Genomic DNA, 23,342 nt, shown 5'->3' with positions numbered 1-23,342 from the left:
CGGCGACAGATGGCGCGGTATAGTTGCCTCGGTATTGCGCATGCGAAATTCCCCTCCAACAGGAAAGAAACACAGGAGAGCTCCCTACCTACAGCGCACCTGTCGCCGGGGCTATTAACCATTATGTAACACCACACCACTGATAGTGATGGGTGTGAGTGTGCCATGGGTTTTTTGACACACGGCGAAGACACGGGTCTTGAAAAAACACGGGGTTTATGATAGGTGGAACTACGACTAATGTACATGTATTACAAAGCTATGTAAGCTTCATGATGTAACATGCGCTCACTATTTATTGAACCAATGTTGGAGGAATTCCAGGCCAATAGTTCGTGGGTTTAGCTATATAAAGAACATGAGAAAAGATAGGTTTATTTGAACTGGTACATGTATTTGAATATTTACTTACATTATGAAATAAACAAAAGAAACCGAACAGCACATGTTACAAAAACCAAGACGATACGTTTTACTGGTTGGCATCGCCAGCAATTATGGAGACCACCAGACGGTTTATCATTACCAGATTTAAGCCCCCCTTAGATTAACCAAGGTTCCACTTAAAAGGAAAAAACAACAACTTCTTGGACTATGAAGACACACAATATTATTTCAGTTAGCTTCGACGGCGTGCCGAGGGATGAACATGACCGACTTGGACGGAATACACATTTACCAGTCTGGACGGAGAATTTATTGCGATATTATACAAGCGATATGACGACAACAAGAAAAATACATTATGATTGTACTGTGTAATCATGATGGATGTACGCCTACGATTTCAGCGAAATTCAGAAAATTTCATACCTGCTGGCCGGATTGGCCGTCCAGAGGAATGAGCGAGACATGAGTTTCTAGATTCGTGGCGAGCCTCGACTAAATGACTCGGCAGTCGCTATTCGTCTGTGGACAGAAGCAATATACATGTATATTCAGGTTATTCTTAATCGACTACAGTACATCTTTGATGAGAGGTTTCCTATATGACTAGAAGCAATAATGACCAACGACGTCACAACATCAAATGAGACTGCAGACCAACTGCTGAAGTAGAGCTTTGGTCAACTCAAGAAGGAAACCAGAAGTCCGTCACCTCCGCATGCCTCATTTATACTTAACAAACTTCTCTCCAAACGATGGCCTGTCTGTTCCCGTACTACAGAACAGTTACAGTTTCTGTTCAGGCAGATACGTTATGACTACAGCAGCTGGTAACGAAAGATATTGTTCCTTGTCCCAGCTGCCGTCCCCAAAACGTCCGACATGGTACTGGCATGTTAGACATGTTAGACTCCCGATCACCACGCAAGGGATCTTTAACAGCCATTACACCAAGCTATGACGCATGGCTAGTCACTCCGTTTGGTGGGCATCCGTGTATGCTCAACTGACAATTCACCAAGTATCATGTATATTTATCACATCCTCGGCGTCCCCGCTGATAATGAACGCTGATGAGAGTTCGGACTAGAGGCGCGCAACTCGTCCTTGGAGTACAACTGATTGCTCTTATTCATGTTCACTCGCAGCGACACCTTGGGTGACTTTGGACGGTGTGCTGGCAGGCCTCGCTGCTCCAGGCGCGGGCTCTGAAGCGGGGCCGTAGGGGACGACACACCGTGGCGGAGATTCTCCGAGGATTTTGATAAACTACTATTATGCATCCTTTGACTTAGAGTAGCAATGTCTGGTGTATCCGGCCGGGAGTTCCTATGAGGGGACCGTCTGCCAGCCGCAGGTAGTGTCTCATTCGATTGGCTCTTCCCTATGGACGGCAAGCCGGAGGACTCTGACCGGGTGTGTTGTACTGCGATAGATGGCAGAGATCCTTTCGCGGCACCTTGCCGCTTTCCATGCCATGGGTCTTGTTTGCTTGTCTGTCCCCGTGGAGAAATCCGGGGTGACACCCGTCCTCGGCGCTCTGCGTCGTCCTCGCCGCTGACGACAAGTACAGGTGTGGTTGGGGATGTCGGAGTCAGCGCTCTTTCGCCACTGCCAGAGTTGTAGTGCCTACCCTCTTTTCCTCGCCGCCCATCCAATGATATGTCCTCAGAAAAGTCAACATTCTGAACATCCTTCTGCCCACGCCCCTGAAGGGTGACCTGCGGCTTGTAGCGATGGTTCAGTAATCCCTCAGCATCATGCTGCCGATGATACAGCCCGTGGTCGCGACTCTCAGCCACATTGCGCTGTTTCAACTGTTTGGTAAGGACTAATGTGTCTTGCGAGTTGTGCAGCGCCTCTTGTTTGCGCTGCAGAAGATCCGGGTCCTGTGGCACGAAGTGAGGAGAAGGCCTACGTGTCTGTTCCTCCTCTTCCTCCTCCTCCTCCGAAGACTCCGAGGTACTCAGCTCATCCTCGATTCCATTCCATTCCTCATCATCAATGTCAATGTCTGGGTCCTCCTCGGGTTGCTGTCGCGATGCCATTATGGCTGTTCAAGCAGAGACCACGTTTTTACACACAAAAACACCCGAATCGACTTCACTGTTTGCAGAAACCCAAATTCGCCCCTCAATTATTTGGACACTCAGAATACTTCGAAGACGCTAGTCCAAGAAAGGCAAAGGGAACCTTTATCTCAACATTAGCGAGATACGGTCAACTTACGGGCCAGTATAGCACGTTGAGTTAATCCAATGTCGGGTTTCTCTTTTGGCTGAGACCTGTCTCATTCAAAAGGACGCCTCAGTACAGCGAAGGTAATCCTTTTGTATCCAGAAGGAATCTCTAAATACACTCCACCAGAACCAAAGAAATCAACTGGGCAGATACGATGTCTTCAGTTTAACAACCCCTTTAATGAATTATCATAACTTTGCTCTTGTCTTAAATTAATCCATCCTTTAGCAAATTCCCCTTTCATCTACCTATCAACATTCATGCCATTCACTTCTGGTCACAACATGTACGCTGGTTCACACCATCAAAACTGATGTCTCTCATTCGGTCAATACTCCATGCAACAACAACGTTAATGTATTATTCCCTTTCGAATCATTTACTAGTTTTGACTATACGACACGACGACACACAAATCCAATACAGCACACCAGGAGTAGTGGTTCACGGGGTTTCACGTCGGTGCCTTAGTCCCATTGCAAGCATGACATAACAACCTGTTCGTGTGTGGTTTCAACTTAAAGTAAACGTGATCATATACTACATGAAGTATTTAGAAGACAAGAATTATCCATGGCAATCATGTCCCATTATCATATTTACCTGGTCAGACTGTTGAATGTCCTAATTTGCATACTAAACTGTGAGAGAAATTACCGGCACGAGTACGTCACCCGCGTACGCCACTATATCAGGTGGTTGTCATAACTGTTTTCCCTGTCACAACCTTGCGAAAAATCCATATCCCCGTGGCACTTTATGTTTGAATGTAGCTGAGGCCAGAGCTTTGGAAAATTCAACAAAAAAGACCAGTATGTCATTGGTTTACAATCAGAAGCCTTGCACTCGCAAGTTGCTGATGCTGGTGTCTTGATCAGACGCATCAGACAACAATTTTCAATGAATGCCACAGTGCAACAACCTGCTGGTCACCTCTCACACGGTGGTCGTCACTGTCCTTTATCAGAATATCTGCAGCATTTACATGCTCCAATCTCCTTGCACAGATGTGGCCTTCCTTGCTATTAATGGTAAGAGCTTTCACTAGCCGTCAATTACCAGGCAACACGCAATTAATTAATATAGACCGGTTCCCCCGCAACCGTGGCGTATGATGTTTTGTTATATCAGATGTAGTAAAATGATTGTCATTGCTGATGCAGCTTTTAAATAAACACTGTCGGTCACGGCCCTGGAAGCGGACACTTCAAAAGCGTTGCTGTACACACATTTGTTGTTGCGACAACGGTATCTGCATGTCCAGTTTCGTCAGAGGCTCCTCTCCTAAATGATGTCAATTATTCAGGCCTCCGCTGCAAAGGAAGAATAGAGAATGAAAATGTGATATTGAAAATAAACACCGTGACACAAAGCGGTCAAACCAAGTAGCCAAGCTGTTGCGAGAGATTTCAAGTCATTTTACCATTTCCTTTCCCGATTTGAAGCGTGCAGACGCTGCAATATATATACAGTTTGCTGTCAGACATCAGGGACGTCATTGATTTTATGTCCTGAAGACTTCAACGTACATTGTACATGCTACTAATAATCAATGTCTAGCGAGCTTATACAACATTCATTGGGAGGCCCGCAACAATGGGTACATATATAGGATATTTCTCTATGTATGTTCCGTATATCACGATATGGTCTATAGCGTCCTCAGAAAAACAACACAGTCCGTCATGTCCGACAGCTCCACAGTCGATCATAATTTCATAAAATTCCCCCAAAGCTTGTCATAAATATCATGTTGTGTTATTGATATCTCCAGGTTGTGCTATTGTCTCGATTGTCCATATATCACGCTTGGATGAACTACTACACTCAAGATATTCATGTTTTCAAGTGCTTTGATCACATCTGTGCGATATGATTGTGCCATTTTTCGTGTGTCGTCACTGGATGAGATCATTGGGTCATCAGTTCTGATTAATATTCCTGCTTGTATGGACAACAAAACACAGAAGTAAACTTAAATAGAATGTAGAACACACGGGTCATATCAATACGATTTTTTTACCAAGTCGCCTTCAACTGGCTATCAAAGCAGTGCTCTGAAGGTCTTCTACGCCCAGACTTTACGTACACGAACTGCGTCGTTCGTATGGATTTCGAAACCTGCTGATTGTTTGTCCGAAGGCGGCGCATCCAAAGTCATGGTGGACCGTCATTGTCGATTACATCCGAACAAGAAGTTGTCTCCTGGTCAGCGTGTACCAGGACCAACAAAAAGACACTGGTTGTGCCAACATATCGCGATGATTTTGAATGTAAATTAACATAAGCGAAACTTTGTTAGGTTTGCCATCGATCCCTCACCACAGACATTTTAATGTAAGAAATTCGACAATGGAACATAGAGAATGAACACATTTAGACACACATTGAAAAACTTACCTGTTTTCCTACGACCGTTATACAGAATGACAGTTATAATACTTGTTATCCAAGGCGGTAGATTTAATATCAAGGCCTATGTAGGCTCTGTGTGTAGCAACAACAACACACTGAAAAGGTTTTTAAACCAGGCCTACGGGCAACAGCGAAACTCTGATATTTTCCAATACTTAGAATCAATAGAAAGGCTAAACTTGGTAAATTTATATAGGCCTGGGTATTATTTAGCGCTAATCAATTTGCGCTAGTTGAGTTGGCATTTGACGCAATAAAGTATGCATATCGGTCCTTTACCATTAATCGACCCAATTGCGCCAAGACGAATTCAAGAACCATACTTGTAAATATGAAAGAAATCGAACAATGATTAGTTTGCGATACAATGTTATGCAAGACTTTTTCGATTCATGCTAAAATTGAACGGGTCGTACAAGACCAATGCCCATCATAACCCAGTTAACCATACCGTCTGAAGACCAGGATGAGAGAAAGATGGGGGACAGAGAGCACAACATCATGTTTACCTGTACTGAGATGTCCTGTCCTTCTCATTGCTCTTGCTGTCAGATTACACTCCGCATGCGGTGGATTGGCCTCGTGCAACTCTATATGATGTGACGAATTGACTGCCTCGGGAGTGTATTGAAGACATGACTGTGGACAGCCTAGATCATCCATATTTAAAGTATAGCTTGTTCTTAACAGCCGTCCGACCACATTTCTCTTGTCTTCGGCGATGAGTCCACTGTACTACTGTCGGCTCAAATGAGAATTGCCGAATATGTAATAATGAAGCCAAGCGGTGAATTTACTAGCAGAGAGCAGCATCAGTGTTCTCCCGATTATCGGACAGTATTTCGCGACCCCGTTAATTCAAAGGAGAGCGTCCTCGTCCTCGACTCGATCAATCAGATACATGTACTTGCCCGATCCACGGCCCGTTGCTAACGTTGTTATCACTTGGGTTCACGATACCGATTCAAGCGTTCATCAGAGAATCAGAAGGCTTCTTATATAGTTACTGCGCACAGATCTTCGTGTCAATGTATAAAAAGTGTTATTGAAAACCCATTTCCCACTGGGTTACCATGGGAATGTTTATGGAGTCTGTTACAGACTAGTTTTGGGGTCGCGAACCCCAGCGGAGAGCGGGAAATGATCACCGAACATGCAGAACACAAATGGCTTTGTGTCTCGATTTTAATTTGTATGCCGGTGTAGAGGTATGAAAGGTCCTATAGGATAAAATGACCGGGGAACAATGGATTCTGTTACGCGCTTAACAAGCAAGGATACATATAAGTAGTATTTCCGAGTGCTCTACTTCGGTCTGAATTGCATTGCAGGCCGGGGAGGGTATATTAATTTGGCCCTTCATTGCCAGGGATGTTTTAAGAGTTGTTTTATAGCACAAGTCAACATGTCAAACAAGGGTTTATCTCTGTCTGCTATTAGCTATACAACTTCCCTTCGCTATACGCTAATGGTATTGACCAATGGACTGTCATCTGCTTGGAACCCGTCGTCACGTGGCCGTCGTATAATGGCCGCCATGGATACTTACGCAGCCAGTCAATAACGAACGCATGTTTACAGTGATTGATAATAGTATCGATGTCAACCTTCTGAATGATAATCAATAGCTACATGTTTTGACATGTCTATACCGCATGAAGTGCCCAAGTCATAAAGGAAACACTACATTCTGCGAAAAAAGAAAAAAGTGAGGTATATCAATGCGATAAACGAAGTAAGCCTTGACTCCAAGAGAATCGACTCGAACTGGCCTGGTCACATTATAGGTTCAGTATGTTTCAAAACACGCGGGTTGAGGATTGCTCCGCGGGTTGAGGATTGCTGTGCCAGTTGTGGATTCTGAAATTTTAAGGGAAAATCGTCAATATACCCTGTAGAGTTTCGTGAGTTTCCTCATCAGCCTCAGGTGGGCAAGTGATTATGACAGGACCCCAACCTGGCGCCATCTGAGCTAAAGAAGTAGAACTAGGCGATTACTTAAAATTACTTGAAAAGTTTCCCCGTCATGAGGTGGAAATTTTCCCCCCTTTTTAGGGGGGAACGGGGGACTAGTTATTCCATGAACCCCTAACATGGTACTGACGACCGCTGCCGATTACAGCTTATCTTTATTCCAACCTGCAGACATCCAGCAGTACAAATTAATTTCTCGCGGCATTACTCCTGTGGGGACGTTTCATGTGCGTACTACGTAGTATTCATGGCCAACGGCAGGGGAGCCAGGAGCGGGCTCAGGACACAATGAAGTCCAATCAATGACAAATTTACATGCACACAAGGACTCGAATGGTGCATGACAGAATCATAAAATCTTTATACATGAACATGTGCATGCCGTAATCTCTTCACAACCCAATAGTTAATCACCCATCCTCCATCAAAAGATACATTGATAGGAACCTAAACGGGCCCGAGGGGCGGGAAAACGCGTCTCACGAATGGTGAATGGGGACTATCTCTGATCGTGGCATGATATATTGGGCATGAGATTGTCTTTACCATACACGTGCTTATTCTCATTCTCGATAAACCAGAGTCAGTCGTGTCCTCCTCGCTTCGCACGTTACTATAGTGCCGGGTGTTGGCCTGAAGTTAAGGATGAGTTGTTTATGAGATGTGCCCTCATGTATGACATCACGAAGAAACCGCGCTCGATAAACCAGAGTCAGTCGTGTCCTCCTCGCTTCGCACGTTACTATAGTGCCGGGTGGTGGCCTGAAGTTGAGGATGAGTTGTTTATGAGATGTGCCCTCATGTATGACATCACGAAGAAACCGCACGACGTGCTTTTTATATATACTACATTTATAGTAAGCTTTAATTCCGGCTCCCTTCAGCAATCTTCGGTAGTATAGTGGTAAGTATCCCCGCCTGTCACGCGGGAGACCCGGGTTCGATTCCCGGCCGGAGAGGCAACATTTTTTTTTTCGTCCTCGTTTAATGATTCTTTTCAACTGTGTGCCAGATGATTAATTTTAAATCAAATTTTCAGTTTTTTTGGTGATCAGTTTTTGGTAATACTTATAAGTTAAATATTAGAATCGAAACGGTACTTTATTTAATGAAGGAGGTCTGTCCATCAAGGAATAAAGTACCGTTTCGATTCACACTGTTTGTCTATAAAATATGCAATGCCAACAAGAAGAGGTGAGGAGTATTCTCTATCAAATTAACTGACCAGCCCATTGACAAGAAATGAGACAAAAATGGGAGAGCAGGCTCCATCTGACAGTTCAACAGGGCAGGGACAGATATCATGTAAAAAAGTGCAATGTTGAAGTGTATAAACTTTCCGTATCGCGGCGCTGCGATCGTTCCGTCTGGCTGAAGACAGGTTGTGATTCGTCACATCGACGCACATGCCATTTCGATGGTCGCACTCAGTTTGACCAGTTGTTAATAAACAAAGAGGACTATAGTGCAATTATTCGCTTAGGATTCAGACAAGGACATGTCGAGTGACAGCGTCAAAGTCGCAGTGAGAGTCAGACCTTTCAATCAGGTAAGAAATTCATGTATTTTTTGTGTCTTGTAAAAAAGGTGGTGTGAATCGAATACTTTGGGAGAACTTCACCGGCCGTATCCGTCTCTGCGTCACTGTATTCGACTGATTAATTAACCCTATCCGATTCGGGTTCCGATATGCGTCGGTAACGAAGCAAAATCAAACAAAATCTGAACGATTGGGAGGAGGTGCGCATCTATAGGAAGGAACACTCGTTTTGCTGGAAATGACATTATTCCAGATGCTTATCACACATCTAAGGTCATGTTTCCAGTAGATAGTGGTCATGAATAACAGCTTATCACAAGTTTTGTTAGTTAGACAGGGCACTGCTCCCCTCCCCCCGGACTCACACACACTCACAAGCGCGCATTTAATTCATGTCAGGACAGGACACAGATGCGCCTCAGAGAAACGGGCGTGAATGAATTTTTTTTACTTCTAGAAAAATAATAGGTTTATGATAATCACTTCTTCACTGTGATGATCACACATTGTCATGACACTCTTCCATGACATTTTTTGCATGACAGTTCGACCTCATGGCAACGAATTAACACCACCCGCCTCGCGCAACAGCTCAAGAGGTTTCATTTTATCTGAACCGTGTAAACAAATATATAGGCCCTTCTAAAGTATATTCATTCGAATGTTATTAAATTACATGTACTTCCTCAATCTGTCAGGCGATTTGGAGGCAATAAGAATGTAATGTTACCAGAAAATAAAAGGGAATGGTCTTCATTGCTCTCATCAGATTGAACCAGCAGTGTGTGATCTCCTGATTTCATGACACATCATGCACATCCCGTAAAGAATACGCATTTTTTAAAGTGAAAAATATATATTTGTTTTGCATTTGGTTATGGTAATCCATTCTAACATGTTCATGAATGTGTTATAGGATTTGTCACCGTTTTGCCTTGAGGTAGGATTATTACATTAAAGATACTAAGTTACTTAAGTAGCAAACACTTTTGAGATGTACCTCACTGCTCGTTCTAGAATGTAGTATGCTGATTTTCTTGGCCCTAAACAAAGGTTAACCCTTTGATTGGTAGATATTAAAGCCAATGAACTGATTTGTGTTGCATGAACATTGCTTCAAATGTGATTTAACCCAGCATCTCATTGCAGAGAGAGAAAAATGCCAACTCAAAATGCGTCATCTCGATGTCAGGGAAGACGACGGTGATAAGGCATCCGGATACAGGCGAAGAGAAGACCTTCGCCTTTGACCACTCTTATTGGTCACATGATGGGTTCAAAGTCAACGGAAACGGGGTCAATGTAACCGAGTCAGAGTTTACCAAATATGCAGATCAGGTGAGAATTAAAGTAAACGAAGAAAAGCTGGAGCTCTTACAACTAGCCTGCAGATGTTCCATGCCATCGTCATAGTAGGCCCCTATTTGATTTTAATGAAGTGCTGTACACCGTGGCAGAAGATCACCCACATGTTCCCCTCATTGCATGTTTGTTACAAGATGTCATTAATACAGAGTAAAGGCGCGGTTGATTCTACTTAATGGATTTCCTGTTTCGCCGCGATATAATAACTCTCAGCCCAGAAGAAAAAAATACATCAAACAGAAATGCTGTAGAGGTGCAGACAGACCTCCTTTAAGTACAATTCACATCTTTTTCAGCAATCCGTTTTCAGTGACCTCGGTCAAGGCGTCCTTGACAACGCGTGGCAAGGTTACAACGCAGCGTTATTCGCGTACGGTCAGACCGGCTCGGGGAAGAGTTACTCCATGATAGGGTACGGGGCCAACAAGGGTATTGTCCCCATCACATGTGAGCAGCTTTTCTCTGCTATCGAGAAAAATAAGGAGAAAAATAAACAACTACAGGTATGAATAATTCTTTAGTTTCCTTTTCTTATCACATCAATTATATGACAATAACGTGGATAGCCAAAGTTGCTGATCCTTTCCACTGACTGGTACGAAGCCCTATCACTGCGTACAGCATACCGGCCGGGCACGTCAACGCGCGTCTTGGTATTATCAGCAATGTATGACCGAATCCGATTACAAAAAAGCATTTGATACGCTGTGATCCAAGGGTTGACTGGAGGTACGTCATCGGAATACCTTTCTATATATATACCACTGATTGGTCAGTATGGTGTCTAAATGCAAGAATTGTTGAGGGAAATCCCATTGACACGATTGACACAGTCATTAATAAGATATCTCTCTTTCGTCAAGAGCGACTCAAGGATCGAGTACTTATAACGTAATCTCACACCATGAGAAATGGAATCGGCGAATCGGATTCGTGTTCAGGCAAGACGTGTTCAGGCAAGGGATGATTGACAAATACCAAACGTGCTCGTACACGGTGCGATCGACATGACGCAAATGCTGGGCAAAAAACGCGAGACTTTGATTTTGATTGATTATGATAATTCTATCAGACATTTTTTATGGTTGGTTATCTAAATGTCACTATAAAATTTTGACCTATCAACTCTTATACTAGGTATCGAAGTAATAAAATTCTATTATAAATGGCCTAGACTATGGACTAGGTGATAAGTCACACCCGCCTAGCCACCAATGGCTAACCGTGTGCACTTCATATGAATGGTCTTTCTCAGAAAATATACATGCCTTCAGACTCTTTTTTTATAACCACACAGAGGAACATCAACCAAAGTGCAATCTGTATCGTAAATCTCATGGATGGTTTCAAACCAAACAGCTGTAGCCTATCGTCAGAAATCTTTCAAATCTTACTTACACGCATCGATATGTGCATAATTGTGCATTATTCGATACGAACTAAGATTCGCTAATTAGTTATTCATTAGCAGTTTGCAAGTGAATGAATTGTATATAGAGTGAAAATAAATCGGGCGCAAAGGTACGACTATACCTGGAGGTATAAAGGTTTAAAAACACATTTCTAGTTACCAATTACCATCACCACCTACTAATGATTAAAGTGCTTTGGTAAAATTTTCATTTTCAGTATTGTCCGCAGAATATGAGCGTTTTTGTCTCTGTTTCTGTTTGTTTGTCATGGTTGTGCCTATGTCCTGATCTTGTTTGCCATGGTTGTGCTTATGTCCTGATCTGGTGTGAACATAGCCTTTAGTTATCCACCTGAGGGCACTCGGACTTGGGCCTCTATCCTTCCTATTGACATGTACGTATAGTAACTTTAATCCAATGATGATGGTCAAAAGTTTTCTATTTCACATTACGATATTCGTCTTTGCAGGTTTCCTTCAGCATGTTAGAGATTTACAATGAACATGTGAAGGACTTGTTGGTCAACGCTAAACAACAGGCTGGCGGGCTAAAGGTTCGCCAGCACCCAAAGTCTGGCTTCTATGTAGATGGGCTTAAGGTAAATCAACAAAATCACCATCTTATGAGCATCATAGCTGCTTGGTTTTTATTTTCGGTAGAATATTTGACCTCACGGCAACGGCCATCTGTCTACCAGAAATGGTCTGAATTGATATCTAAATATAGAATTTTCAAATAAATAAAATGTTGAATAAAAAAGCAACAGAGAACTGTAACTTTTGGTTTTATAGCTAATAATATAATTATATTGACAGAGAGCGTTATTCTAGGCCTATATAACGGGTCACTACACATTACACTACAAATTACACACAAGAGGCCTATGATTTTCTTCACCTTTTCTAAAGTGACGTTAACGTGTTTCAGATTGTGCCTGTGCGAAACTACAAGGACATCGAAAAGATGATGGAACAGGGTAATGTGAACAGGACGACCGCCTCAACTAACATGAATGCCACCAGCAGCAGGTCACACATGGTCATTACAATACGGTTTAAACAGGTAATCATCAAAAGCCCCTTTGACTAAGCCACTGCTCCACGCAAATGTCTCATCATCTCGTCGGGTGCCACTGCTCCACGCAAATGTCTCATCATCTCGTCGGATGCCACTGCTCCACGCAAATGTCTCATCATCTCGTCGGATGCCACTGCTCCACGCAAATGTCTCATCATCTCCTCGGGTGCCACTGCTCCACGCAATGTCTCATCATCTCGTCGGGTGCCATGTTTCCGAGTTTGTTTCTCAGTGCTTCCCTTGTTGTTTGTCTCTGAAGTCATCAACAGACCGACGTCGTCTGAGAAAACAGAGTGACTTGTTCCTCTGCGTACGGTCCCCATTGGCAATATTTTAGAGTGAAGACTGAGATATGGGACTTTCAACCAAAACGTTTCTGTCGGTGTAAGGGGAAATTTTGCCAACAAGATCTGGTCACTGGTCATTACAGCATGATTGATGCAAACATGTTACCTCCAGATAGATCTCCCAATTACTCGTCGTCGCTTAGAAGAATGCTTAAGAACAACCTAAAGTGCTTGATGCATCGGTATTTTGCCATCGCTGAACTTTATCGCACCACCAGGCATCATAACAGGCCATCAATATTGCATGGCAAACATTGTAACATAAGAAATCATGCCATATAACTCACTCACATCAGAATATAGGCAATTGTTCACTGATGTAAGGGGGTATGTTCACGTAATGTTTATGTATTTGGTGTTGTAAACAATACAAATGTAGCTGTTAGAATCAAACTGAAATAAGAAAATATAACAATTTTGCAAATGATATCCGGTCAACGATCATTTTGATAAACGTTGGTCCCAACAGGCAGCCGCAGAACATGTAGTGGAACCTCATAAATACGCTTTTGATGACAACTCTCTGTATTGACGTATTTACTAAAACGATAACTTCAAACAGTATCATATCGCGAGGGAAACGTTGTCACCGTGAGAGATAGCTGTTACGAGACTCAGTAATATCTTAAACGCCTCTGGCTCTAAGCGGCATAAAGAGTACTACTTGGTCCAAAACCAGTTCAATTTCAAAGACCTTTCAACAATGCCTTCAACATATCTGTTCACAATTTTGCCAAAGAAAATATGTAATACCCTCATAGTAGTTTTACTGGTATCATAATCTCTCCTTTCGATGGACGGACATATTAATTTTTTATAGGTATTGATGCTTTCACCAAGCAGTTCTGCTGGTGTATATGTGAAGTGGAACCTCGGTAACACGACCACTAGTTTCTACATCACGCAAAGGCTTTGAGAATGCCGTACATTATTATAAAGCGCAATATGAGAACTTACATACTATTTTTCAATGAATTATCTCTGTTCATTGCAGGTTTTTCTGAATGATTTCGGTCAGAGTACGACAAAAACGAGTGAGATCAGTCTGGTGGACTTGGCGGGGAGTGAGAGAGCTGATGCCACGGGTGCTACTGGGGATAGGCTGAAGGAGGGGTCAGCCATCAACCAGAGTTTGTCAACGCTTGGGAATGTTATCAGGTAGGGTTGCCCTCGCCATGCAAAGAGCTCGAGAACTACACCAAATGTGACATATTACATAGCTTCTCAAACATACCTATTATACAGCATCGCAAACGTGTGTACGCCCTGGGACATTCATATCATATCACAAGGAATCGCTACTTTCTCGTTAAGTTCTCACACTCTGGCTCTGTTTCAGTGCCTTGGCCGACATCGCAAGTGGGAAGAAGAAAGTCGTGGTGCCATATAGAAACAGTGTGCTAACGAAACTGCTCCAGGGTGCTCTGGGTGGAAACAGTAAGACTATTATGGTAAGCATGTGGTCTCAGCGGATTCCAAACTACCAAAGCCTTGAACTGCATAGTCAATTCGAGTCATTGGCTGATATGAATAAAGTCTAGCAAATGCCTTTACTTCAATTTTGTACAGAAAGGCCAAGTGTAAATGTACATGGAGTTTTAGATAAAAGCATTTACTACTCTTTATTCATATCACCCAATGTCTGGTCGGTATAGGTAAGACAAAATGGACACCATTGAGAACGGAACCTTTCAAAGATGCGCAACTGCATGAGGAATACATGCACTTGAGGAGTCTGTTCCGGTATTCATGGGGAGATCACGTTAAGTCGCTATTATACATGGATACGATGAAGATGACTGCGTTCGAGAAAATGACATCTCTGGTACGAATCTATTACATGTAGTTTCCTTCAGATTGCCGCTTTGAGTCCAGCAGACATCAATTACGATGAAACAGTTTCGACGTTGAGGTATGCAGACAGGGCAAAGAAGATACAGAACAAGGCTGTCATCAATGAGAGCCCGACGGAGAGGCTCATTCGCGAGCTCAAGGAGGAGAACTCCAAGTTGATGCAGCAACTCTCCAGGATCAGTCTTGGCAAAGGTGTTGGAACAGAGGGTAAGCATTTCATTTTCATTTCATATTTGACGACATCCTGAAATAATGCCTTTTATGAAATATGAAAGATATCGAAAAGCCTGGGATACGTAGATGTATGTCCACTGACATGTATTTGGAAATCATCTACCGATATAACTGCTGATGGAAAACGGTGCTATCAAACACATCGGGTTTCAGAGCTATAATGGCAAAATCCATTTGCCAGAGGTTTTCATGACTGTCCGTATGTCATTTGATTCGGACCCGTTCCTTCACTCCGACACCATATTGTATGTCCACTTTCCCTTAATTCCCTTTCAGATGTGGAACATCTTCTGAAGGAGAATGAGCGACAAATGTCGGAGATCAATTTAAACTGGGAACACAGGCTCCAGGAGGCTCGGCGAGACTGGGAGAGGACCAACAAGGGATCTCACGGGGAGAACCAGGGCCAATGGAAGAGTTCTCCGCATATCATGAACGTTAATGAGGACACACAGCTGTCAGGCATTATCAAACATTGCTTCAAGGCCGGTAAGCGTGGTGAATCCGTTCATCTAAAACCCAGCTTTCCTCCAATCGAAGTTGAATGTTGCAAATTCGGAATGCCATAAATATATCCCTTGTGGACGATGTTTCTTCTTCGTCTTCATGCTTGATCGTCTTCATTCTTGATTAGGTTGACGATGGACTCTTTGAAAGCTTTCGTTTGCGGCCCTGGTGCCAACCGTGCTCAACTGATATTCGTCTGAAAGTCAAAGTTTTCACGTCTTTCTCTTCAGGTACACAAAGTATTGGAAAAACAGGAGGTCACGGTGTCGATATACAATTAAGAGGTTTAGGGTGAATATCATATGTAACTATAGATCAATGTATCTCTACAAAGGACTATTGGCAGAAGCCATAAGATATCAAAGTTCCATTAGAGAAGTTGATTTGTCACTGATATCATTTCATGCTAAAACTATGAAAACAAGACCGGTCAATGTATGGTCTGCTGGATGATGTTAAGGCTGGTGATAGCATCTTTGGCAACGGCCTCTCCAGACGGTGAAATAGTGCCTTGTATCTTCATGCATCTACCCTAGTTTAAACCTCCGTCAATTTCCAGCCTTCAGCCACAACATGCAGTGATCCGTAATTCAGGGAAGAAGCTGACAATAGAACCTTCCAGTAATCAGGCAGCAATCATCGTCAACGGAAAACACGTGATAAAAGCAATCTGCTTGAAACATTTGGTAAGTGACTGTGTTTCAGATGCTAAAAGAATGGTCATTTCGCCCAAGGTTATACCATCGATCCTCTTCACGTTCTCAATACTTATTCCCATCCGTAACTGTAACAATCAGTCTTTTTTCTGTTTGAGTTTATGCATATCGCTGATCGTCATCTCTGCCTTCGTCTTTTTCAGGACCGCATAAAGTTTGGTTCCAATACTTTGTATCTTTATATCGGCTTCCCTGGTGAACGTCGGCAAGAAGACGACATCGCCCTCTATGATTATGACTACTTCCAGACTGAGCTAGCTGAGGGCAGTAGCTCCTTCAAGGGGGAGCTGACCCCCAGAGGGGGTAATCAGGGCTCACAGACCTCCCTTCACGACCACGGTGCTACACATCTTGTCTTCCAGGAGTATATCTCACTCCTTCCGAAGATTCACGAGGCGAATGCGATGAGTGAAGACATGAAGAAGGTACGTTATAATATTTCTTGCCACCGTCGAGGGCGCTACGGTCACCTGTTGTTGTTTTCGTGATGAATAAATTGTTTCATTCATTCCCTGAATCCATACCACACGTTGATGGAGAAGTTCATATGATGATACAGATTAGAGTAGTGTATGAAAGTAGCTCTCGATGGTCAAGTTCTTTTAATTGTGAGATGATAAGGTGCGTTTGAAATAAAGAAAAATGAGCCTATATTTTACCTAACAGGGTGTTGTGTTTGAGCCAATCGTTAAGAATCTTGCCTCCCATGATTCGCAAGGTCACCAGAAAGAGCGGGAACTGTCAGTCAAGGTAACCAACAAGCATACAAAGCAGGTAAGAGGACGAACGGTCAATCAAGTGATGAATCCATTAAAATGGCCATTGTCCAAACATTTCATGGGCACAAACTTACTATCACAGACTTCTATACATAGTACTTCTTAGTGATTTTGACAAAATCTTGGATGAGAGAACCTATTTCGGTCTTCCAAAGAAACCATTCCTTCTCGATAGTTCTACCATATATTTTGATTTCCATCTTCAGGTGTGGATCTGGAACAAAGCAAAGTTCATCAATCGAAAGTACCTGATCGAAGACATGTACTGCATGTGGGCTGACGGGGGAGATGTGACAGTGGATAAGAACAGCGATCCGTTCTGGGATCCTCTCGACGATATTTTTCTCGGAAGGTAGGTACCCCGCCACATCCCATAATCTGGCAGTTGGTTTCAACACAGGATTACGTTTAATTTTTCTGTCTGATACTTTCTGTAATTCTATATTCACTCATTTCCAACGCAAAGGTGCACTTGGTATAGGGATGAGGGCGGATGATTTGATTCACATTTCTTCACCATACTTCCTTCTTCCTTTAAGTTGCCATGTCTGGCTGCAAAGTCTCGCCTACAGAATCGAGATCGATGACCACGTAAGTGTGCTCAACTACCGTGGCGATGAGGAAGCCTCGCTCCAGGTCCAGATCAAGCCATGTCAACCAGATGGGAGGTACCTTAGCGAGGACGACATGGTGTTTGATCCCGGAGACCTGCTTAACAAGAGGGTCGACTATGCCCTAGTGATAAGCAAGTGTATGGGCATCAAATGGGTTCGGGAGGAAAATATAAGAGGAGTGTATGCAAAGTAAGTAAAAATGTCTTCTCAATTCATTTTGTGTTTGCTCTTCGTTGGTACAAATACGCTAGCAGGTAAAAAAACTTTCAAATGTCTCAATATTTTGTCATAAGATATAACATTTTCCTCAAGACATGAATCGTATTTTCAGGTTTAGTTTCTTTGACTCACCGAAAGTGTTCAGGACGAAGACATTCTGGGAGACCGCCTCCACAGATCTGAATTTCAAAAAGCGATTCACACTGGATCCAGTTACGGCCGACTTCCTGAACTACCTTCAGACATGTGCTATAGTGATTGAACTGTGGGGAACGCAACGTAAGATCATAGATAGATGCATGGTCCCATGCACTGACATTGCGTACATGAATGCGTGATATAAGAAAGTACACGACGTCATCTTCTTCTTACTAACATATCGGAGTAAATGAACACGTACTAGTCAAGAATTAAGCTCTATAACAAGTGTCCGACTCTTGTTACAATAATCTACAAGCAAATATACCATCAACCAGTATTAACAAGAATGGTCTTGAAATTACAGACACTCATGAGAATATCCTCTTAATTGCTTCCAGCTGGTGGTGACAGTGCTGATTTGATAAGTTCCCTCTCATCCGATCAGGGCTACGCGGGCAGCAGCTATACGTCATCCGAGGATGACCAAGGGGTACGTATACACAGTATGATTATCATTGGTTGTATAATGACATTTTCAGAGGCAAGTGTCTGCAAGATCGATCGTGTCGCAGAGGTTATAGATACAAGAACATGTTTTTTGTTTTGTGGGAGTGTGGGAGTTTCGGCAGATGCGTATTTTGTCCCCGAGCGGCATGACATTTATTGCACCACTAATAAAATAGGCCTATCATATGCCTGTTGTTTTGATTTCATTCTAAACGACATGATATGATTTGAATATTCAGGCTCACAAGGCTCAAATCAATGAGCTAGTCGGGAAGCTAAGGCACAAGGTAGAATTATTTCAAATCGTTTGATTTGCATGCAGTTTTGAAACTTGCTTGATTAATTACGGTGGTGGTGCATTCTCCAAGCAGATCAGTCAAATGTTTTCTCTCGGCCAACACAGATTTTCATTATACCATGTGATCACAGGCGCGTGAGGATACTGACGAAATCAAGGATTAGCGATATATCAGCCCAAAGAATTGGAGGCTGAGCGATCGATATGATTCTTGTATCTTCACGCGCCTGTGATTACTTTAGTGCTCTCAGAGTAGGAATTCATTGCTGCATGCGTTAGCAGACATGCAACATACAAGTGTCTGTACGGAGGCTAGTTGGAGGCGTTCTCGGGCATGCTCTTCACTTTGCTATCACGTGTGACATTTGCTTAAAGTTGACATTGCAGGCATGGCATGGCCTTATTTCTAACAAAGAAATGTATTCTCTCCTCTCTATGATTTCACTAGCAGCTCACATAAAAACGTCTGGGACCAATGAAGGGCTCCACTCACTACGCCTTTTGGGTGAGAAAGTGTCACTTAGAGACGAATGCAACTGGAGACCTTGATTATTTAAGATCACACTGCTCGTTGCAAACTTCTGCATTAGACTCTATCACGTGTACCACCATTACCATCTATCACAGTTTCTCGGCTTGCGTTCTTCCAAGGCTCAGTCAGCCTAGGACACACGCTGACAACCATCTTTCTTCAGGTTGTCAATCTTCCAGCTCTTTTTCAATGCTTTTATATCATATTCGGTTGTAACGGATGATTAACAGCTGTAGGTCTTCATTCGATCTTAGCATTGGCTGCTAGCGCTTTTTAGTAGAGTAACCAACTAGCCTGCAAAGAGAATAATCGAAGGCAATGTAATGAAGTAAAAACTCCATCACCAACAAAACGGCTCACAAGGCTCTGATTGACTGAGCAGAGTGTTTCCCAGAACACGAGAGTAAAGAAACAGTGATCGCTAGTCATTCGGTTAAGAAGTGGCAGAAGATAAAGGTTACCAGAAAATTGAGTAGAATTCCTGGTAAGAAACAATCCTAATTCACTATTGTCTTACTTTTCCATGTTATAGGAGGCTGAGGCAGAATTACTCAAGATGAACAGTGATAACCTCAAGAAGGAGAACATGCTGCTTAAACATAAGATAGAGAAGATGAGAGAATCAATGGACATGATGAAGATGAAGAGGCGAACATCACAACAAGGTTAGACACATACAGGCCTGTCCAGGGAAGTTCCCTTTAATATGCCACTTCCTTCTCCTTACACTGTGTCGTCTTCTTCGTTTCCCCCATCCGACATGCAAGCAGCGCCACTTCCTTCTCCTTACACTGTGTCGTCTTCTTCGTTTACCCCATCCGCCATGCAAGCAGCGCCACTTCCTTCTCCTTACACTGTGTCGTCTTCTTCGTTTCCCCCATCCGCCATGCAAGCAGCGCCACTTCCTTCTCCTTACACTGTGTCGTCTTCTTCGTTTCCCCCATCCGACATGCAAGCAGCGCCACTTCCTTCTCCTTACACTGTGTCGTCTTCTTCGTTTACCCCATCCGCCATGCAAGCAGCGCCACTTCCTTCTCCTTACACTGTGTCGTCTTCTTCGTTTCCCCCATCCGACATGCAAGCAGCGCCACTTCCTTCTCCTTACACTGTGTCGTCTTCTTCGTTTCCCCCATCCGCCATGGAAGCAGCGCCACTTCCTTCTCCTTACACTGTGTCGTCTTCTTCGTTTCCCCCATCCGACATGCAAGCAGCGCCACCTCCTTCTCCATACACGTTCCCATCTCTGACACGTACCGGCTTCATGAAGGAAGATCGCATAATCACGTACGAGTAAGCCCAGAATCAAGTACGATACATGTAGAATCTCTCTCATTCAAAGACACCTTGGGGCTGAAAAATTGAACGATACCTATCTGTGAGGGATTTATAGTGTTCGTGGATCATGACATCGTCTCCTTCTTTCTATCTAGGCCTGGCCGAGCAACCATCAGCGCGCACCCGCCGAATCTCACAAGAACACCACCCGCACGCGGAGAGACCGACTGGACCAGTCCGCAGGCTATCTCAAAGTTCCAACCACTGCCGAGTGTCCATGGACGCAGACATTGCCAAGGCGCTGAAGATTTTCTTCAGAGATATCAGGCCGGTACAGGTCAAAGTGAAAGATTTGAAAGGCCTTGGTGAGTTGACATTTCTCCTTAGGCACTTTCTTAATTATCTTGATACGTGTATGTCACATGGCAAAGCTTCCATCAAGAACTAAGAATCAGTTAAACCCTATACGGGACATTGAAGGATGTATGTTCTTTCTAACAAACTCAATCTCGTTTACTTCTCAGGTTCAAGCGGGAAGAGCATGTTTCAAGACGATTTGGCCGCCATTGATGATGGACTGGACAGCTCTGTTGGTGCTCTGAAGAACAGTATGTCTGAAATCATTCGGAAGATAAAAGAGGCTTCGAATGGTGCCAATAACTGACATTGACACTGGAGACTTACGTATGTGAGAGACAGAAATGTTTTACGTATGTAACGACCGCGCCCGGTCGACGCAGAAGGAACGTATACAATGTATATGTATATCGCTGCGAGAAATCTCAGCCGATTCGTCTTCCTATATATACGAGGCCGTTCGCACCTCACCCCCGCATTGTATTATGATCGTCGCGAATGCATTCGATGGCAGATGGTCAGTCAGATGTTGGCGACACGGCACCGCCAATAGTAAAGGACTTATTGAACTAGAGTGCCTCATATCAAAGTTGTCGCTGCAAAATTTCACTTGGCTCCAGTGTGCCCTGTGTAATCTGTCCTTAGGTTCGTGCCGCCATGGATCGAAATGTTGCTAATTGCCGAGATGGTGCTTGTGCTATGCACAACTGTAGATGTAGATGTATGTGTATCTGTGATAAGTGTGAGCAGAATATTTTGAATATTGAAGAGGCTGACTTTGGGTGTTGGAACTTCTGGTATGGTCCCCAGCTGATGATGCCGTAGATGCAGATTTAGTCCCGGGCCAGGGACAATGGGTCGATTCACCACCGAAAGACTGACGATCTCGTTTATTCTTCAACCGCGCAAATGCTGGTTAAAAAAATCCCGCAAAAAGTCACAAGTGGATATATTTATATGTATTTTGTAGTTTTCGTGTTGAACTTGCTGTGAAAACACTGCCTGATTTATGATAATAAAGCACTTGTTTGCAAATAAGAGTTGTCCTCTGTTCGCGAAAAGGATATCTAACTGTCTAACAATTGTTGCTTGGAGTGGCCAAACTATTAAGACTCCTCCAAGCAGCGACAGTAGGTACGTGTACTATATTGAGGGAGTGTTTCTGTCGGAAATTCTGGGCCCATTGGGGACATGGCCCCAGCTGTACGTGATACACACATTCAAGACACATTGAAGATATTGTTCATGCTTTTATGTGGGTTGCACATCATTCTGCGGACATTGCCCCTCAGTGCAGCTGTCTCATTAGACCATTAAAATAAGCTTCGATCCGCTACGCTGTTCATTTACAGGGGCGAGGCCGGTACCGTCTCATTGGCAATCATTTCTGAAGAACGTGGTCCTCCCCAGCAGAAATACAACACTGGGCCATGGAATATAAATCCGTGACCTGTAGACTAGACCATGTCACATCCAATCTGATGGCAGTAGCTGTCACAATGTCCATGGCCTGAATACTGGTAGCCAAAACGATTCAATCTCCTCCTGTTGAGACCTTGTCACAACCAATCTGATGACAGTCGCTGCTACAATGGGCCAGATCTGAATAGTAGTTACCAGGCGACCAATTTGACAAATACAAGTTCTTCCGATTTGCAGGATCTCTGCCCCCCCCCCTCTCCCATGCGCAAGTAATTAAGCTTAGAGCAACCAGCCTATTCGAAGTGGCTGTCCCTAATTGGCAAAAGTAATTTCAATTTTAAAACACAGTCATCCCTAGCAGATATACAACATAGGGCCACGGTATGAATCCGTAGGACATTTGAGTTTGTGGCAATGGTCCATGTATCATGTCCATTTTTCTAGGTACACATCTTTGTCCCAGCTATGGTATAAGCTGCGCTAGTGTCATTGATAATCAACCATGTCTTTGCATTGGGGACAAAGTCTCTGTTAGCTTTATGTGTGCATTTCCCCTACTCCATGTCAAATGATGTGAAACACAACAATACCTCGCCTTTCTGGGCATATCGTGTCATTGCTTTGGCGAAGTGTCTCTTCTATCAGGACATTGTGACAATGAGGTTTCTGTCTTCTGGACAGTGAAAGCGTCTCTCCAATTTGGGTTCACTGTGCATGCGCCTCAGCATCATTAACACACAGTGAGTCATCTCTCCTATCTGGGCGCCCGCATTGGCTGCCATCGGCAATGGATGTCAGGTACTGGGACAGGTTTAGACTCATTTTTCTGGACTAATTGTGCCCGATTTGCAACATTCTGGACACATTGTGATAGTGTCTCGATCTCCTACCTGGACACATTGTGATAGTGTCTTGATTTCCCACCTGGACACATTGTGATGGTGTCTTGATTACCCACCTGGACACATTGTGATAGTGTCTCGATCTCCTACCTGGACACATTGTGATAGTGTCTCGATCTCCCACCTGGACACATTGTGATATAGTGTCTCGATCTCCTACCTGGACACATTGTGATAGTGTCTCGATCTCCTACCTGGACACATTGTGATAGTGTCTCGATCTCCTA

The 23,342-nt window shown here is 43.5% G+C and overlaps 2 protein-coding genes and 1 non-coding gene across 5 annotated transcripts; 2 read left to right on the top strand and 1 right to left on the bottom strand.

The window, feature by feature from the left end:
- Positions 1–379: 379 nt before the first annotated feature.
- Positions 380–5,602, bottom strand: LOC135484424 (uncharacterized). 3 transcript variants are annotated; one of them, XM_064765858.1, is made up of 2 exons: positions 5,553–5,602; positions 380–3,941 (listed from the first exon to the last, which is right to left on the bottom strand). In XM_064765858.1, the coding sequence occupies exon 2, from the start codon at positions 2,433–2,435 to the stop codon at positions 1,425–1,427; it is 1,011 nt and encodes a 336-aa protein (XP_064621928.1). In that variant the 5' UTR covers positions 2,436–3,941; positions 5,553–5,602; the 3' UTR covers positions 380–1,424. The 3 variants fall into 3 exon arrangements, with proteins under 3 accessions (XP_064621928.1, XP_064621927.1, XP_064621926.1); XM_064765857.1 differs by lacking the exon at positions 5,553–5,602 and adding an exon at positions 5,029–5,238; XM_064765856.1 differs by lacking the exon at positions 5,553–5,602 and adding an exon at positions 4,052–4,406.
- A 2,302-nt stretch (positions 5,603–7,904) lies between these two features.
- Trnad-guc (transfer RNA aspartic acid (anticodon GUC)) lies at positions 7,905–7,976 on the top strand. Its single transcript has one exon. It is a non-coding gene; the product is annotated as a tRNA-Asp (tRNA).
- A 473-nt stretch (positions 7,977–8,449) lies between these two features.
- Positions 8,450–21,806, top strand: LOC135485211 (kinesin-like protein KIF28P). Its single transcript, XM_064767027.1, has 20 exons — positions 8,450–8,566; positions 9,707–9,895; positions 10,219–10,425; positions 11,804–11,932; positions 12,262–12,396; positions 13,753–13,916; positions 14,098–14,209; positions 14,615–14,819; positions 15,123–15,335; positions 15,584–15,644; positions 15,913–16,039; positions 16,213–16,494; positions 16,736–16,843; positions 17,055–17,200; positions 17,388–17,651; positions 17,794–17,960; positions 18,221–18,312; positions 19,692–19,824; positions 20,590–20,799; positions 20,959–21,806. The coding sequence occupies exons 1-20, from the start codon at positions 8,516–8,518 to the stop codon at positions 21,096–21,098; spliced, it is 3,135 nt and encodes a 1,044-aa protein (XP_064623097.1). The 5' UTR covers positions 8,450–8,515; the 3' UTR covers positions 21,099–21,806.
- The last annotated feature ends 1,536 nt before the right edge of the window (positions 21,807–23,342 follow it).

The sequence above is a fragment of the Lineus longissimus genome, chromosome 3 (genome assembly GCF_910592395.1).
Source record: "Lineus longissimus chromosome 3, tnLinLong1.2, whole genome shotgun sequence".
In the NCBI taxonomy this organism is placed as follows: Eukaryota; Metazoa; Nemertea; class Pilidiophora; order Heteronemertea; family Lineidae; genus Lineus; species Lineus longissimus.
This window is presented reverse-complemented; position numbering and strand designations above follow the sequence as displayed.